General features: G+C 37.0%; 1 protein-coding gene across 1 annotated transcript in view; it reads right to left on the reverse strand.

Annotated features, from left to right (window-relative positions):
• LOC120515514 (ATP-binding cassette sub-family A member 13-like) overlaps window positions 1–20,323 on the reverse strand; it is a 449,137-nt gene that overhangs the window by 370,406 nt on the left and 58,408 nt on the right. Inside the window, exons 15-17 of the mRNA XM_039736576.1 lie at window positions 16,792–16,906; window positions 16,075–16,404; window positions 6,302–6,371 (exon numbers count right to left, since the gene is read on the reverse strand). Coding sequence (XP_039592510.1) covers window positions 6,302–6,371; window positions 16,075–16,404; window positions 16,792–16,906 — 515 coding nt within the window. The remainder of the gene's footprint in view (window positions 1–6,301; window positions 6,372–16,074; window positions 16,405–16,791; window positions 16,907–20,323) is intronic.

Consider the following 20,323-nt stretch of genomic DNA (forward strand, 5'->3'; position numbering starts at 1 on the left):
TCATTAGTAGACTTGATTATGTCAATTCCATTATTTTTGAACATGTCTTCTGTAAAGCTATCAATTATCTCATTGACCAGTTCTAAATCTGGCTCTGCTGATGGTTTGGTCTGCTTCAGTGGCATTCTTATTATGACATTTTTGATGGAGCCATACTCAATTTTCCCATATGTGTGCAGACATTTCTAATGTAGACATAATATTACCTTAGCTAATAATGTTTATCCCTATATTACTAACTACTAGCAAAACATGCAAGTTTGTATACCTTTCACATCATAAAATAGCAATCAAATAAAGGGGTACTTGTGCATGTTCTGTCTCGACTGGCATCACATCATTGTGATACCCTCAGACATTGTCCTCCTTCTTCTTCTTCTATGTGAGGTCGATGTGCTTGAACAATGTTCTTCATATAGACCTTTCCTTTAGATATTCATTTACTTTATCTATCAATCTCCACTTTGGGCTGCCTCACTTTCTCTTTCATTGCACTTCCATACCCATCTCTCTTTTGCCGACATATTCATTGTCTTTTCTCATCATATGTCCATACCACTTCAACGTACTTTCCTGTACTTTCTTTGATATCTCTCCAGCTTTTGTTGTACCTCTGATTGCCTCATTTCTTACTCTGTCCATTTTTGTAACTCCACGCATCCATCTCAAAATTCCCATTTCTGCCACATCTAACTTCTTCTCCTGCACTCCATTCACTGCCCATGTCTCAGTTCTATACATCATTGCTGGTCTTACCACTGTCTTAAAATTCTGAATTCTATAATCATGCAATACTCCTGACACCTTCTGATTGTTCCATCCACTCTGCACTCTATGAGTTATCTCTGTGTCTTATTTTCCATTATGAGGTACCACTGATCCAAGATATTTAAATGTATCCACTCTTTTCAATAGCTCCCCCTGCAGGTTAACTTCTAAATCCCAATGATAATTAAACCTCATACATTCTGCTTTCTTCCTATTTATCTTCAACCCTCTGTTTTCCAAAGCCCTTCTCCATTCTTCAAACTCCCTCTTCACTTCCTCTCTTCTGGTGCTACACAACACAGTGTCATCAGCAAAAAGCCTGCCCATGGGGAATGGTCTTTTAGCCCATGACTCAACAGATCCATAACCAGATGAAAGGACTTAAAGAAGATCTGTGGTGCAGACTTTCTCTAACTGGGATCTTGTCTGATACCCCAACACTGCTTTTAATCCAAGTCCTCACTCCCTCATACATATCATGGATACTCTTCACATACTCCTCTAGTACTCCTTTCTCTCTCATGCACCTGTAGACCTCTTGAAACGGCACTCTATCATAAGCCTTGTCCAAATCAATAAACACCAAATACAATTTTTTCTGTTTTTCTCGATGCTTCTGAACTGTCTCAATGCAAGGACTGAATCAGTTTTTCCTCTCCCTGGCATACAACCAAACTACCCCACGCTTGTATGGAGGAATATTTCGGACAAAATTAAATAAATAAATAAATGCGTAAATAAATAAAAGTACTGTGAAATGTGAGCATAAATAAATAAATGTATCATAAAAAGAAGCCTTAATAAATAAATATGTCATGAAATGAGAGCATAAATAAATAAATGTATCATGAAATGAGAGCATAAATAAATAAATGTGTCACGAAATATGTTTTTTCGTTGCTTATTTATTTATTTCATTTTGTCCGTAACATTCCTGCAAACCGTCATGAAATATGGCTTGAAATAAAACTGTCACTTTCACTCGTCAAAGTTGAGAGGGTGGGCTCTAACACGCCCTCTAGTTACTGATTGGTGAATCGATAGCACAAGAATTAATTAGAAAAATGCTTACTACTGCCGATGAAATGGATTCTGCCGAAGATATTACGTATTTCAGAGAGAGAATTGAAGATTTATCGGAAGATACAACGTTGGCGGCCCTTTTAGACTCTGATATAGATGAAACTGTTTTTGAAATTATCGAAGAACAGGTGGAACGGACTCTACTACACTCCAGTTCAGATGACGCAGTTCCCTGCTCTGGACGTCCATCCTTTGACATTCCAGCTGAGTCAATAGAACACCTTCTGTTATGCGGTTAAAAAGTACGACAGATTGCAGATCTATATGGTGTATCGGAGAAGACGATCACAAGGCGAATGAGCCAGTTTGATATACGGTAAGCTGCAACGGCTGTATTAGTTTAGGTACTTTGACATGGAATCCCCACAGCAGCTCCAACTAATATTTTAAACTAAACAACTTTACCACTGATCAGAGCTGTACAGTTGTTTGAAAAAGTAGCTGCGAATATGCAACTGACTTTATACTCGTAAAACAAGGGTCAAATACTCAGTTCTAAAAGGACATTGTCATTTCTTCCAATAAATCTTCAATTCTCTCTCTAAAATACGTAATATCTTCGGCAGAATTCATTCCATCGGCAGTAGTAAGCATTTTTCTAATTAATTCTTGTGCTATCGATTCACCAATCAGTAACTAGAGGGCGTGTTAGAGCCCACCCTCTCAACTTTGACGAGTGACAGTGACAGTTTTATTTCAAGCCGTATTTCATGACGGTTTGCAGGAATGTTACGGACAAAATGAAATAAATAAATAAGCAACGAAAAACCATATTTCGTGACACATTTATTTATTTATGCTCTCATTTCATGACATATTTATTTATTAAGGCTCTCATTTCATGACACATTTATTTATTTATGCTCACATTTCACAGTACTTTTATTTATTTACGCATTTATTTATTTATTTCATTTTGTCCGAAATATTCCTCCATACGCTTGTGGTGGTCTCCTTCCTAAGCCTTCTCTCTAAAACCCTTTCCCACATTTTCATTGTGTTTGACATCAGCTTTATCCCTATTTAGTTTCCACAAATCCTGAATAATGTCCTCCTCCTCATAAATGGGTAGAATCACACTGTTTTCCGGTGTTCTCTCCTGTTCAGACTTTCTGCATTTGACCCCACAACACATCTACTCCCTCTTTTCCTAAACTCTTCCACACTTCTGCTGGTATTTCATGATCTGACAAAATACAGCAACATAGATTTAAATGCTAAGTAAATTGAGAGTCTTGTAATTACCTGCTGCTCAGGAAAATATATTGGCTATGAACTGACAAAATTAAAATGGCAAGACCTTACGTTTAGAATTAAAAGGCGTTGAGGTGAAAAATGACAAGCTGAAAAAACATGGCAAGAATGTGCAGACTGTACATACCGTATGGCTGGAACAGCACAGAGCATGTCTGTCAGGAGTACTAGTGCTACTTTGTGGTCAGATGTTTGATGGTCATTGTGAGGCCAGCAAACAATTGAAATCTTTCTTCTACATAACATGCTACTGAATTCCCTTCCACGAAAAATGAAAGGAACACATATAGGCATCCTTGGTATCTTTTTCAAAGTTAGCATAGTTCTCCTAGGTAGGTGAAAATCAATATTCAACATAATACTTTGTGAATAATACATTTCTGATATTAAACTTTTCATTTTTTTTCAAATGACCGTAGCAGCCTTTATGATAGCAAATGGCACGGATGTTTTTATACCTCTTCTGTGCTGCAGAACCTCAACATGTAATTTAAAAAAAAAAAAAACAGGTGGTCCTCATTTTTAAATACCGTCAATGACTTTGAAGCCACATAATTAAATTAGAAGGGTTAGGCTGCACATGTACCCGCACAGCCAAGGTTATAGAGAACACTGCAGGGCCAATTGGTCCAACAGTTTCACATACTATAAGAAGCAGTATTTTTCCAAATAGGTAATTACATTGAGCATGTCATGTCATTTTCCAACCCACTTAGTCCAGACCAGAGTTGCAGTTTCTGGTGCTTACCCCTGCTAGAATGGTAAAGAAATGAAAGCTGAGATTTGTTATAAGAATTTTAAAAAGAAATTAAATTAATGAGGGAAGCTTACTGCTTATTTCACACAGCATCTGGTGGGGCTGTGCCAAGCCAAGAACAATTTGTTTATAATTATTCACAAATTAAAAAAAAAAAAATTAAAAGTAAAGAAGGCAAAAACAAATACAGAACCCAAATCAAACAAAGAATCTTCTAAAAGTAACTTACTATATATCTGAATTAAACAAAATCAGAAAATTATCGCAAAGAAATTACTAAACTTTTTGAAATGCACAACTGACACTTCTAAATATTTACTGGCATTCGAATTACAAAATTCTAAGACTGGCCAAATATTCAAAATCTAGGAAATTGATAAACATTAAAGACAAAAATTCAAAAGATGCAAAAAAGACTAAGCTGATTTCAATACCTTAAAGAAAAAAGAGCATTTAATCAAACCAGGACCAGGAACACAAGCAGAAGGACTTTGTAGTGCCATCACATAGAAATGTTATTATTATGCTTTGCTGTTTTGTCTTTCTAGCCATCATGTGCAGGCAGAGGAGAAAGATAATAGCCTGTACATGCCTTTCAATGGTAAAGTAGGCTGGATGAACATTCAGTTTCCGAGATTAGAGCAGTAATTTACACAAAGTGCGACATTTTTAAAATGAAAAAGAGGAACAGTAATCAGAAGGAAAAGATTTTTAGAATACATAAATAGATCAGCATTTAAAGAAGAATTGTCCATTTAAAGAAGGTACAGGCTTCTACAACCAGTCTAAATAGGTGAGGATCATGCAAATAACACTGGTGCAATAATTCTTTAAATTCTGCATCCCTCGGGTTACATCCAGCAGATAACAGGGGAACTTGTTTAGAGTGTATTATGGTACAATCATGACTGCTGAACATTTTACTTTTAAGATTCAGTCTCATTCACTGGATGGCTTCTACAGATCTTCCACCTTCTAAAATAAGACTTGGAAATCTGGACTATAGAGTGAACTTCAGGAGGGCTGGTGTTTGTGTATTCACTGTATATGGGATTATTCACACCAAAAAGTGTTCACTCGTAATTGCTGGGGGAAAAATGGCATCATCTTTGTGTCTTTTTGAAACATATATTCGCCTGGGTTTGGCAAATTTGTCTTGTGTCATTGTTTTTTTTTTATATACAATCTTAAGAATTTCACGGTGTAAAGGGGGCCTTTTGATGGGTTGCTTTGTGAGATGATATTGGCCTGTTCTTATATTCATTTTCTTAAGGTATAGGAAGGTTAGAGGTAGGGATCTATCCGATTTTATCTTTAGGACTTGAATTGTTACAACTCTAATGCCACTGCAACCAATAGTGGCCAACAGAGCTACTTTTAAAATTTTCTCAAGTGATTATAGTACCAATAACCACAGCAATTAAAAGTAACTTGCAATTAAAGGACCTCATCCTTAAACACAAAATACATACTTTTGGGTAAGGAATTGAAGGTCAATTAAAAATACAAAACAAAATGAAAACAAAGCAGAAGCCAGGGATCAGAGAAACTAACAAACCAAATAAAGATATTTAGATAAACACAACTGACACTTCTAATTATTTACTGGCATTTAAATTACAAAATTCTAAGACTGGCCAAATATACTTGAAAACAAGTATGAAGCTAAAATAAAGTCCTAATGCCAGGACTAACAGAAAGCAAGCCAATTTCCCCTCAGACCTATTTGTTGGCATCGCTTTGTCAATGAAGGGAGATAGTGCCACTCTGTTGGCTTTTTTAAATAAGGCACCCCAAAGGCTGCCCATTAAACTGGGTCATTTTGGCTCTTTTATTTCATAAAACATACAAAGAAATGTTCAATGAAAATCAATATTAAAACACAACAAGAAAACAAAAGAATGACACTACATTGGACATATCTATACAGGTTACTGAGCTCCAGCTGGGGTGGTTTAACTATTTACTCAGGTTATTCCAGAGTTATTCTCAGTACCTAAGTGCTCTGTAATATCTACAGTATGCCAGGGCAGGAACAGTACCTTAAGAGTGGTCAACAAAACCCTGCATCATATAGTCCAAGCATTTTTCCTCTGGCCTGCAAGTGACTTAGCCACAACTTTCTCAGTTGTGCATTTATTCCCTAATGCAGAAATTTCAAACAATGCACTACTAGATAATTCAGCCCAGTTACTGGGGATCATCGCTCTCTGCCAATGCCAATTACACCTGCTGGCAACACTTTGCTATTCATGCCATTTACCATGGAACTCTCTTTCTCCTGAGCTGACCTTCATATCCTTCTATCATCATCAGCTCCTGAATAATCCCCAATGTATTCTGGTTGCACCAACATGTAATCAAATGACAACATATAACTTGAAATGAACAACAAAATGATAAGAAAGCTGATTTGCATGAAGGAAAATAATTACGTACCTGTCTCCCTAGTTTCCAATAATGTGGTAAAGTAAATGCCTTGGCTGAATGCCGTTGTCGAAAGGAGACCCTTAAGATGCAAAACAAGAATGAACATATTACTGTTAGTTACATGAAAAATGTTAATAGATGCAACCTACAGTACAATGGTGTGTGAAAATTTTACATACCAGTAATATGAGATGACTCATTCACATATAGCAAGAACACATTTAAATACCAGGAGCATGTACAGTATCCATAGGCTGAGTACACACCATCTCATTATCAGTATGTTGTGGACTTAAAGCGGAAGTATAAGGCTTTCAAGGAAATTTTACAATTATGTGGAAAAATGGTGAGATATGGAAGAGACAGAACGTATATAAAATGCAAAAGTTACGATAATAGTGCAAAAGATCTAAATTGGTTAATGGTATGAAGGTCATTATCCACAAGGGATAGATTGTATAACCATATGCTCACAGACTAATATAGGTGCAGATATACCATCGCAAAGGGTATAAGGAGCAGGAATCAATAAGATATGTATGTTGGGAGTGTGGGTGGGTACAGGGTTTATGGAAACACATTCAGAACTCTTTTTAAGGCAGTCTTTGTATTGGTGCATTGGGGGACAGAGAAGCTTAATAATAATAGACAGGCATTTTGTTATGGTTTCTGATGAGTTGGGTTAAATTGGGAATTTGGAAGGCGAGAGGAGATGTGAGTACACATAATGTATCCAGTGTTAAATTCTGGGTGCTGAAAGTGATAGGGGGAAGGGTTCAAATAGATATTGAAAGTGGGGTTTCTTGATGCAATAAAAAGATGGAAAGGAACTGAAGGATCGATGTGGTCTTAAAGGTTGGGGGAATGAAGAAAATATGACATTGACATGTAAGAAACTCTTTTCCTGCAATGATGTACTATGTGCATAGTCATTGAGAAGTTGTTTCTTGTACAGGTGTGACATCTGAAATAAAGAAGGATAATGATGGTCTGTGAACATCTCATTAATAGGCAGGTACGAATAAGGGACAAGTAGATGTTTTGCTTGTTTAAAATTTCTTTATCAGTGACATTTAATTTCATGTTATACTTTGCTTTTTTGTTAGTATTAATACTGATTCTCATTGAATGCAGTGACGTCAGCTTTCCTGTAGTCAAACACATTAACACCCTTTAAAGCATAAATAATGATTTTTAGCTCACTCAGATCTTTGAGAGTTTTGAATGCCTGACTTTTTGAATCCCAGGGAATAGCAGCTCACAAAGAATTCTAGACGGAATACACTAGATAACACATTTTACCAAAAGTTTTCCTTCCTGAAAAAAATTCTGGTGATTATGACAGATAGCTTTAAGCTGCACACAAAAATAATTTCAGATTGACTGTGTCACAGAGGAATTTGGGGAAACGTGAAATTAACTTTTATTGAATTTAGCAAATTGAGCAAAGAATGTTTTGCTTATGATTTTTGTTTGCCCTCAATACCTGATGCCTCTCATTTCAGTATTCCACAATAGTCGGCCATCATTGATAAATGCCACTTGCTGTTCCACCGTTGCAATGTCCTGGTGAAATGTTTGTCACTGACTGCACCAAATTAACAGAGAAAAAGTGATAGACGGATGGATAGATAAATAGACAGATAGGTGAAAGTTAAATTTGAACCCTGGTTCGCGGTGCACCTAGCATGTGATATAAGTGTACTACTGAAGGAAACCAGCTACATTGCTTTACTGGCTCTTCTGAGCTTATGCTTAATGGCTAAGGTGTTATTTTGAGCTATTAATAAAAGAGATTTAAGTGACTTTATCATCTAATATAGAAAAAAGAAAGAAGCAAGCCTTGATATATAGAAAAGTTATCTTTTAAAGCATGCTTGCTGCTTTTATTCATATGCTTAGGCTAAGTTTCCAGCTGACGGACCGGCTGGAAAAAAACAGAAAATATATGATCACGCTAAGGGTTCAAGATGGAGTGCATATGGTGAAGCGCCATGCTTCAGTGTACTCTTAAACATCTACAAAATCATGTAAGTTAATGAGACTGTCATTTGGCCTAGTGGACTGGGTCAGTTGTGAACATTTAAGGTATCAATGTTCTCCCATGTCCTGTTAACAATTGCGTGCAACCTATGAGGTTTTCTGATTATGTAATGAATTCCTTGGAATTGTGATCTAACTCAATGAAGTGTATGAATAAATTGCAGTACTGACTCCTCCTTTGTAACACTTGATAATAAGGTGTTTGCACACCATAGATAGATAGATAGATAGATAGATAGATAGATAGATAGATAGATAGATAGATAGATAGATAGATAGATAGATAGATAGATAGATTTTCTGTATTTGTCCCTGGGGGAAATAAAGTTAACTTTATAGAAGCTTGAGAGAGAGAAAAACAATATATTTTTTCTTATATATATACTAGCAAAATACCCGCGCTTCGCAGCGGAGAAGTAGTGTGTTAAAGAAGCAATGAAAAAGAAAAGGAAACATTTTGAAAATAACGTAACATGATTGTCAATGTAATTGTTTTGTCACTGTTGTGAGTGATGAGTGTTGCTGTCATATATATATATATATATATATATTTACACAAACATAAACATATATATATACATATATATACGTATACACATATATACACACACGCATATATACATACATATATATATATATATCTACATATATACACATACATATACATACACACATACATACTTACACACACATATATACACACAAATACACACATATATATATATATATACACATACACACACACATATATAAACATACAGCAGAATACCCGCGCTTCGCAGCAGAGAAGTAGTGTGTTAAAGAAGGTACGAAAAAGAAAAGGAAAAATTTTTTAAATAACGTAACATGATTGTTAATGTAATTGTTTTGTCACTGTTATGAGTGTCGCTGTGATATATATATATAGCAAAATACCAAGCTTCAGAGCGATGTCATGTGTTAAAGAAGTTATGAAAAGAAAAGGAAACATTTTAAATATAATGTAACATGATTGTCAAAGTAATTGTTTTGTGTATTTGGCAGCAGCGTCACAAAGTTATTTTCGTCTAGCTGCATCAGAAAATGTACCACAACGTCTGACACGCCTCCTTTTTACTGTTTTCTCACAGCTTGGATTGCTGCTGTCATATATATATACACACACACACACACACACACACACACACACATACATACATATATATATATACATATATACACACACACACACACACACACATACATACATATATATATATATATATATATACACATATATATCTTCATATCTACATATCTATATACATATCTACATACACATATATATATATACATACCTATCTACATCATATATACACACACACAAATACATACATACACACACAAATTATATATATGTATGTATGTATGTATGTGTGTGTGTGTGTGTGTGTGTGTATGTATATATATATATATATATATATATATATATATATATATATATATATATATATATATATATATAATGTAGATAGGGGTGTGTGTGTATATATATATATATATATATACATACATACATATATATACACATACATATACTTGTGTGTATGTTTGTATGTGTCTATATGTGTGTGTATAGCTTTGGTCACTGAGTGCAAGGGAAAAATAATAAAATATAGTCTATAAGTTATTAAACAGTAAAACATTAACGTTTCAAGAAGTACAGGTACATTGAGCACTACTGGAGTGGTTGTGGGTAAACTACATTTTAAAGACTGTGTAACACAACAGGTAAGTAACTAACAGCAGCTAAAATGTATATGGATCATCTCTCGGTAGTAGATCCCTTTTGAAAGGCGCTACACGACGGCTGTGGTATAGAAATTACATTTTCTATGTGAACGTTCAAATTTGTGCCTCTGGTAATGTGCCTTACCGGCATTTAAAGAAAATTAGTTTTGTGTCCTCTGCAGTGTTAAGAGAGAAAGGCTTTGGTTTGGCATAAAAGGAAAAAGGTGTAAAGAAAGGAAAGTTGCCTTTTTCTTTTATATAGTATAGAGAGATGTGTTCGCTGACGTTATGATCGCCTTTTGGGGACAGTCGCGGTGGGTCTTGTGTAGACTGGTGAGACGTCCCGCCATTAATCGGCTGTGATGGCACTGTCAGTCCTGCACTCGTGTCGCGTGAATTCATAATCCGAGTTTAGGACCTCATAATCGTATACGTGCAAAAGAAAGTGTGAATCGCCTTAATATTATTTTGCCGTGGTGTAGAAAAGGGGTCCCGTGTTTGCACTTGTCTGGGCTATAGCGCAGGGGGAGGATGAAAAAAATTAAAAGTGCTCACTTTGACTTAAAGCAGAAGCGCAGTCAGCGTCTCAAAGGCCGGCACAGCTATGCAGCGCTGGCTGCTCGACTTTTGCTGGGCAGGAGACCCCTTTTGTACACACGTTCATGATATCAAAAGTCTCAGCGCTCTTTGGAGGTAATTCATATATTATATATATAGCAAAATACCCGCCTACCGAGCGGAGAAGTAGTGTGTTAAAGAAGTAATGAAAAGAAAAGGAAACATTTTAATAATAACGTAACATGATTGACATTGTCATGAGTGTTGCTGTCATATATATGCCTGCCTAAATAAGTCACCCTCGCTTTGCTCTTACTTTATTTACCGTTCATTTAATCATGGCTAATGGTGGAAAAATTATAAAATGGAAGGAGGATGGCTTTACCAAAACAATTATTGATGGCGAATCGATTATTCATAAAGCTTGAATTGGTGATCTGTTTTTCTGTGTTAACCTCATATTTTTCATACTTCTTCTCAAACTAAGGTGGTGCGAGGGTAAAATGAATCGGGATGCGCTGATCAGTGTAATCGGTGTACAGTACCAGGAAATCATGCATTGACAAAAGCTCCCTTTGCTTGTAATGCAAAGTGTGATTAAATGCATTATTTTTAAAGCGTTATGGAGCACATGCATCAAAGCTTCTCAGCTGTGCTTGTGCTAAGAAAAGGAAAGATTTTAAAAATAACGTAACACGATTGTCAATGTAACCTTTTGTAAGTAGTGCCTGGAGGATTCAGTGTGGAGAAACTCTAGAGAGCGTGTGTATTAACTTGTGGATTTTTCTGTGAGTATTTGGTGGCAGTCTGACGAAGTTGCTTCGGAAGACGGCGTTAGCTGCAGAGCTCAGCTCAGAGTGAAATGGGATGAATGGGCGGGGAGATGATGACGTGACTCCCCCACCCGCCTTAACTGTCAATCCCCCACAAACACAGTCTCGGAATTTGCATAAGCACACCCTTCACCTACAATTTTAACTTAGTTACAAAGTGATCAAAACACTCGTTTATATCCTGCGTCCTCTCATTAAACTTGTATCCCGCATTACCTGTGGGCATGTGAAACGCCAGCGGTAGCCTGTCTATGAACTTAATTTAAAGTTTAGGTTTACACCGTGTTTTTTTTCCGAGGTAGCAGCACTCATGAATATGGTATTATATGTCACTCGCTCGCTTCTTATTGTTTCGCTGCCTTCTCAATTATATAATGCATGTTTTCTTAAGCGCTTTTTGGAGGTCTTCCTGGTTTTCTACGCACTGCGTTGACAGTCAGTTAACGTGATTACGTGGGAGGCGTGATGATGTCACACGAAACTCCGCCCCCCCACGTCATTGCAGCTCAACTCCATTACAGTTAATGGAGAAAAATACCTTCCAGTTATGACCATTAGGCATAGAATTTCGAAATGAAACCTGCCCAAGTTTTGTAAGTAAGCTGTAAGGAATGAGCCTGCCAAATTTCAGCCTTCTACCTACACGGGAAGTTGGAGAATTAGTGATGAGTGAGTGAGTGAGTGAGGGCTTTGCCTTTTATTAGTATAGATATATATATAGTAATGGACACCTCCGGGACGCCTTCTTAAGGAAAGAGCCAAAAGAAGAAGCTTACATGGAGCAATACCTCCCCGAGAACAACAGAGGGCAGCTTCCCTGGATTGCTACATTGCCACAAGTTTGGAGCATGGAACCTCAACCCTGCTGGGTCCCATGGCCACTGCCATGGAGATGCACGTTGAACGGCTGAGCCCTCTTCTGCAGGGCTACCACCACACTTGGAAGTATGCACAGAAAAATATTACGGGACACCTGGGGCATTTCCGGGTGCTCTATTAAAGGAGCCACCTCACTCTGGGTTTGGGAGCCAAAGTCAGGAGGAAACGAATGAAGCTTCAGGGAGAAGTGGAGGCAAAAGAGAAGAGAAGAAAGGGACTGTGTTAAAGTGCTATATTGGTGCTTTGTACTGTGTTGCTGTGGGGAGCGAGGTAAAAGCGATTCCCCACAGATAATAAACATGTGCTGAGTGCTTAGAACTTGTGTCTGTGCCTGTTGTTGGGTGTTTGGGGAGCTGTGTGCCCATGGTGGTCACTATATACATATATAGCGTGGCTATATCCATTCATCCATCCATTTTCCAACCCACTGAATCCAAACACAGGGGGTCTGCTGGTGCCAATCCCAGAGCACAAGGCAGGAACCAATCCCGGGCAGGGAGCCAACCCACCACAGGACACACACAAACACCATGATCAAATTAGAAACGCCAATCCACCTAGCCTGCATGTCTTTGGACTGTGGGAGGAAACCCACGCAGACACGGGGAGAACTTGCAAACTCCACACAGGGGGACCCGGGAAGCGAACCTGGGTCTCCTAACTGCGAGACAGCAGCTACCACTGCGCCACTGTCCCGCCTCGTGCCTATATATATATATAGAACGTATAACATATAACAAAGTATAAAACAACACACTCCTAAACACAATAGTTTGATAGTTTGCTCAGAACGACTTACTGTTAGAGTCTTGAAGTCAGAGTGAATCGTTTCATTTGCCTAGTTTAAAAATAAACATCAACAGGATGGTGCAAACCCCTGCTAAGCAGTAATGGGACAAATTCAGCCATGCATTTCAAAGACTGCATTACAGGTATTGGCTTTAATTGTAATGTGCTTGCATCTTATATTTCTCATTCACAAGAGTCTCCTGACTCTCTCCTGCTGTTTCCAGTGCTTCTGATCATATTAGATGAAACCAGTCCAGCCTTAAACAGCATCTGAAATAGGAGGTTTAAGCTGCTTCACCGCCGTAACAAAAATGCCACTGTGCCAGAACTCATTGTAATTCGTGATGAGATGTGACAGTCCTTTCAACTTAAAAAGTGATTGAACATTTCTCACATATATAGATGTTGGTCAGTTTTGAATCACTTCCACCTACGTCGGCGGTTATTAACCTGTGGGTTGCGTAGGGGGGCGTGAAGTAACAAAAAAGGAGGTAAGGATGTGAAAAAAAGAAAACAAGAATTGAAAATTTGAAAAATATATCTATTGAAACCAAAACAAATTAACTTAAACTACATTCTTATACTAGAAAAATAAATATAGAGTTAGATAAATATTGATATTGATAAAAGTTAAGTAGGTATAATAAAACTTGTAGCGGTGTATCGGCAGCAAAAAATATAGGAATAAATTTTATTAGGGTTTCAAAAAAACGTTAGGAGGGCATGATTAAAACTGTTATGAAAACTCGGGTCGCAAATACTTAAAGTTTGAGAAATGCTGACCAAAGTTTACCCTCACTTTGGAGCTTCACCATATCCATCCTCTGACGAGCTGCTCCTCCAATATTGTGTGAGATAGCTCCATTGTCTGTAGTGATCAGAGTGCTACCAGCTGAGTATGGGAATGTTTACTTTGTCCAAGTTTATGTTCCTCAGAATCTGTTACATACTCAAATGTTGCAGACATAATGCACTTTTAGATCCATTATGTGACATCTCTGAAGTTTGAATGTAGAAATATATATTGCACTTCATAGTTTGTATGTTTGAAGCATATTGTCAACCAGCTGTACATAGTTTGGTGCTTTGTGCAACCTTGAATGCACTCCATGTAATTTTCTGTGGCCCAGCAAGCAAATCCTTAAACTGCTTTCATTAAGGATGCATTTAATTTGAGGACAAATGAAAATGCTTTCTTTAGTTATTCAAGGAAACGTCCATCTCGAAAATGGAAATCCTTCACCTTCCTTCTTCATCACATTTATGATTTTTTCCCCAGTTCAAGTTTTGTATAAAGAGAAAGGAAAAGTGTCTTTGTTGGGTAGATTTGTATGATTTATGTGCCACACTTTCCTGACCCGGAACCAAATGCTCACGGAGCTGCCAGTTCCTTTCAATGTAATGAGAGTCTTTAGCATGGCTGTCCCATTTAAAAAAAAAAATGGTTCTTGGTATATCCAAGCTATAATTTCACTGTTTTTAGACCACCATAGGAATTCCAGCCGCTACCTGTTGTATACTGTATATACTCTTGAATAAGTTCTCCTGCGTATAAGACAGGACTTGATTTACTGTATAATTTCTGGAATTTTATAATGTCGGCCGTATAAGTCGAATTCAGAAAACTCACGCTATTGGTCCAGGAGATTATGATATGCTAACGCCCACCTGAGAGAGTAACCACCGAGCACACAGCCTTTTTTTTCTGTGTGGGAGTGGCAATGAGTTGTATCAGCGTGTGCTCCTAACCTCTCTCCCTCTCTGTTGTGCCTACATGACCACACGGCAATACCCAAACTATTCCAAAGCAACATTTGCCCTGATTTGTGTTTTTTGTATCTCACACCAATATACTGTACACCTTTATTGTAACAGCAGCCCTTATCTACGATAAAGCGTTCGATCAGAAGAAAATATAAAGCTGGTTTTAACTTAAATGTCATTGAAGTAGCGAAAGAAATTGGTAACTGCGCTGCTGCAACAAAATTCGATGTGTCTGAGAAACTAATGCGAGATTGGAGGAGGCAAGAAGATGTTAAAAAAAAAAAATTAAGTGTTGCATTTTTGAACGGGCGTATAAGTCGTGGTCTGATTTAATGATTGATTTTTCAGGTTTCAAGACCCGACTTAAACACGAGTATATACGGTATTTGCAATATGAAAGGAATTTACAAAAACAGGTGATTGGAATAAAATGCTACTGTATGTGATAGAAACATTTAAAGATGACTTTTGCGAACTGCAGGCCAAAATCCATTAGATACACCCAAACATGTTTAGGATGGAAAATCTTTGTTTATCCATAGTTATATTACATTTACAGACATCTATCCATTCAGTTTATAAACTCGTTTACCCATCTATCTATGTTCTGAACGTGCTTAATTGAATTTTAGTAATGTAGGGAGCTGAGTCCTCATTTCTAAAACTTTGCATGGATTCGATCGTGAAAATAAATGGGAAAATGTGTACACCAAGAAAAAATCTGATTTATAAAACATGACATACACCATTACCCATTATAAATCACAAACATCATGTAAATGTGAGTTTGTGAACATGCCTCAATGCTAATCAACCTTATACACATGCAATCATGATGCTGAGGACATTCAATGGCTAGTAGAGCAGACTTTCTCCTGACGTTTTGAGAGCCCATCACCTGCATTTAAGAGCATGTGCAAGATCATGTCCAGCATTATAGCGACTCTCGTCTGTGTCCTGGGAGTCCAGGAAAAGTGTATAGTGCCAACGTCTGAGTGGGCATTAACTACATCTGGAATCAAATGTAGGAAAAATGTGCAAAATGCTGAAAAATATTTTATGTGTTTTGTGAATTTAATGCTATAAATCAGTCGTGAGAATATTTCTAGTTTACACACCTTTGTAACATGTAATGTTACTCAAAACTTTAAAAGAGATAATACTTACAATAATTGTCTGCAAGGCAAAGCTAAGCTGACTTTGCACCACAATTAGGATCATAAATGGAAAGAAAGTGATGATGTACAGAAGAGTGGCACTCAAAGCTGCAACATTGGCACTGCTGAAGAATGCACTGATGAAGTAACTGAATGCAATGGTTGAAACTCCAAAATCCATCAAGAAGAGGTAAAGAAGAAAGCCATCTGTCAGTGGTAAGATACGTGTCATCTTCAGAATAAACACCAGAATCGCGCTGCTCAAGGCCAGGATGATGAGACATTCCAGGAACCAAGCACATATGTGAGTGGTGGGTTTGACTCCCATCATTTCAGTGTACTGAAAAAGGTAAATTGAAGAAGTTTATAGAGAGATCACATCATTAATGTGAAGCTTTCTGTTTTGATATCTAACTACATTCCTCTGTAATTAACTTTAATTTGTTTATCCACTTAGTTCAGCGTAGAGCCCCAAGGTAACAGAGCCTACCCTGACAGCATTTGCTTTATTTTAGTGCTACTGCATTATGGGGCACACACATGTGTATGCCCACACTTAACACATACGGGGAAAGTTTAAAGTCACCAATCAGTCTCACCTACATGGAAGGCAAAACCCATACATCTATGACAATACTACACAAACTCCACAGAGACAACTGAACTGAACCTCCCTTGAAAACAGCCAAAGATAAAATGAATAATCAAACCTCGGAAGCATGCTCACCACTTCGAGTTGAAGTTCCCTCTCATAAACCAGCTTTCGGACCATGCTCGCCACTGAAATCATCCAGGCCATCATCATGAGCAATGGAAAGAAAAATCCAATGTTGTTTAAAAATCTGTAGTGGAAAGACAGCTTGATTTTAAAAGGTATTTATTTTTAAATAGCATTTAAAGATCAAGGTAGTTTTAAGGCACATTGTGTCATTATTCAAAATGCAACATGGTTTGGTCAACAAGCAGTTCAAATTTAAAAGAAGATAATGTGTGTTTGCATGGCCAGGAATTTACATTAATGGATGTTTTGTTTAATGAGAACATTTGTATTAAAAAAGCCATTGTTGCGATATAAAAATACATACAAGTGAAACGAGCAAAGAAAAAAAAAATGGTCGATTAATCAATCTTTTGAAATTCTGCTTTGATTCATTGTTTTATCAGGTCCTGCATTATAATAAGAATTTGCCTTTTACTTATAAAAATGTGAATGAACAGAACTATTTTATAATGTAACACATGTAGCATATTGTGTGAGTTTTCATCACATTGTTAAGGTCATATGGCCTAATCTACACCCTTATTTCCTTTCTCAATGCAAAAAACAAGTAACTTTTCACTGTGGGTTGTTTTAACGTTTGCTTAACACTGCAGTAATCAAGACAAATACTGCTCCCCATTAATCAGCAAGAAAGCCTATTACTATATAGACAGACTTTCCCAGATAATAGAATAAGATGTAATCAGTTATAAGGCTAAGAACAGATATGTATCTGTGTATCCATTTTGTACCTGTGTCTCTGTCATTCCAACAGATGGCACATTACAAGCTTTTGTAAAAATAAAATGCATTAAAATTGTCACTCCAACAGAATGTATATCACAAATATTAACTCTGCTTTTATGCATCCCATACCAAATGGCATATAACAGATGGTGCATTGTAAACATTTGTAGTAATTTTTATTACTACAAATGCCTGATGCACCACCTATTGGAATGATAAATACAATGCATGTTGTTATCAAATCCATTACAACATACATTATAATAGATGGAGTACTGCACACGTTAATGCTCTAGTCTGCTTTGATTACTTAGATTTCAACTCATCTTAGTTGGGTAGCACGGCTAGTTATACTATAAGTGCCTTAGTGGCAAGCCTTTATGGTGCAGTGTGGGTACCACCAAGCAGATATCAGCAATGCTAACTTTGCAAAAAGCTGCTCAGTTAGGTCTCATGAGTGTCACATCATCAACAGGGCTGTGAAGTGACGTACAGGGCCAATCAAAACTTGAGAATGAGGTCAGTGGGCATTAAGAGCCTACTCGACTTCAGTTATGATATTCTAATAATTTGTATTTTTATGTGCTCTTAGTTGATTCACTTCATAATGATGAAAAGCAGTATAGTCATGGCCAGATCTGCCCTCCAGGAGACTTGGGTATACATCACGGGGTCTGGCCCACAAAAGAGTCTTCGCATTTGCAAGTGGAAAAAAAGTCTAACAGTAAAGGTTTACCTTTTTGCCTACAGTGATCTGCTATCAAATCTGCTAACCTTATGCTTGTAAACTGTCACACATGCATACTGGAGGATTATTTTCCGGGCTCATCAGAGGTATGCCCAGGATGAGATGAGGCGCTGTCACTAATATTATCACCTGCTTCTACCTAAGCAGCTCCAAGAAAACTCCCGCTGACTCAACCCCTTCCTGGCAAAGTCCTATAAAGCTGGGCATTGCCGGCTCACTTTGGTTCAAACCAAACCGGAAGAGCGAAGTCCTCCAGACCAGACCTGCTCATTCTAGCAGCCTTTACAACCCAATAGAAGGAAGGCATATAGCTTGCATTTCCATTGTTTAACTCCAAGGTGCATTTCTTTTGTTTTCAGTTTATTTGTTGAATTAAACAGGATGACCCGGCTGGTGACCCAACAATTCTTTTAGACGCGATCCTTACTCCTGTTCAGCCACAAAACCCGTCAAATCACACTTCAAAAAAAAAAAAAAGAAAAATATGAGTCTTGTTGGGTTAATATGAATGTGGCACGATCAGAGCAGGCATCTAAAATGAAATTTTATGAGGTTGTACATTCAATGCCATAAAACAGAAAAAGTCCAAATGAATGATCATTCAAAATTAGAGTCCAGTGGTGCAGTGAAAACAAATAAAAATGAAAAAGAGAACAGAAGATGTTTTTTGGTGTAAACTATACCGGACATTTTTGAAAATATAAACCAAAAGGATGATTTGAACAAGCCATAAACACTGTTAAGAATGGTCAGAAAAAAGCTAATACCGCCACTTCTAACATCAATGTACCATGTAAGTTGGTGTAAATATGTGAACCAAAAACGTTCAGTTAAAGTCACTTTTTTGACACAAAGTGCGATAGACCATTTTGAAATATTAGATGTTTGTTAACTGTGCTATCAGAACACAGTTGATTTGCCATAGATATGCCATTGCACTCATTCATTAGTTTGTTACTTTCAATGAAACAGACAAATGAACAAAAAAGGTCGGTGAAATTAACCCAATATAAAGTTTGGATTTTTTTTTTCTAGTTGAATCTCAGTATCTGGTTTATTATTGACACATGTGAAGTTCATTTTATGTTAGCATATGTGTGTACCTAGTAGAGGGGAAGTGACGTAAAGGGGGCCTTTTGAGCTTCGACAACCATGGAGGCCCTTGAGTACAGTTCAAGCCTGGGACTCATTTTTTTGTCTTTATTAACTATTTGTAAGGTAATGTAATATGGAATCAGGCCATTATGTTTCATTCACATACTGATGATACTCAGGTGCATTTATCAATTAATCCAAATTATATGTTTTATCAATAAGCGGCTGTTTTTGATTAGTGAAAATTATTTTCCTTCCAGCTCAGAAATACAAAATTTCTTGGATTTTCGGGATCTTTTAAATTGTAACCTCAGTACACTACAGCTAATTCAAAACACAGCAACAAGAAGTATAATTAGAACTGAGAAGTTCAGCCATGCAACTCCAGCACTTAAGTCACTTTATTGGCTTCCAAATAGTTTTATAGCTGATTCTAAAATTCTCTTTTCAGTATGTAAAGTTAAATTGTTGTATAATTAGTTTTATACCCATGTGTTTGTGTTGTTGTTTTGATTTTTTGACTTATAGATCATATTTCCATTGGTTATTTTTTTTTAAATGGTTTTGATTATTGGCTCCTTGTGTCCTGTTCTATTATTTTTCGCAATGCTATTTGACATTGTGACCTTGTTTATCATGCTAATGATGTTGGTAGAAAAATGTACTATTAACAGGTTACTCTGAGTATACTCTGTTCCTTAGTAGATAAACCAGTGCCTGTTCTCTCTTAGGGTAGTTAGCTTTAGCTTCAATGACATGAAGTGCTAGGTTCGCTTTTGGTTTCCTGACTCATTGATATTTGATTTTCTCTTTGCTCCTTACTCATAAACTTTTTTCTCATCTGCGACTATGTCTTATCATCTTTGCCATTTCCTGGTCTTTAGCCATTCACGTTAATCCTCTGACATT

The sequence above is a fragment of the Polypterus senegalus genome, chromosome 15, assembly GCF_016835505.1.
Source record: "Polypterus senegalus isolate Bchr_013 chromosome 15, ASM1683550v1, whole genome shotgun sequence".
NCBI classification, from domain to species: domain Eukaryota; kingdom Metazoa; phylum Chordata; class Cladistia; order Polypteriformes; family Polypteridae; genus Polypterus; species Polypterus senegalus.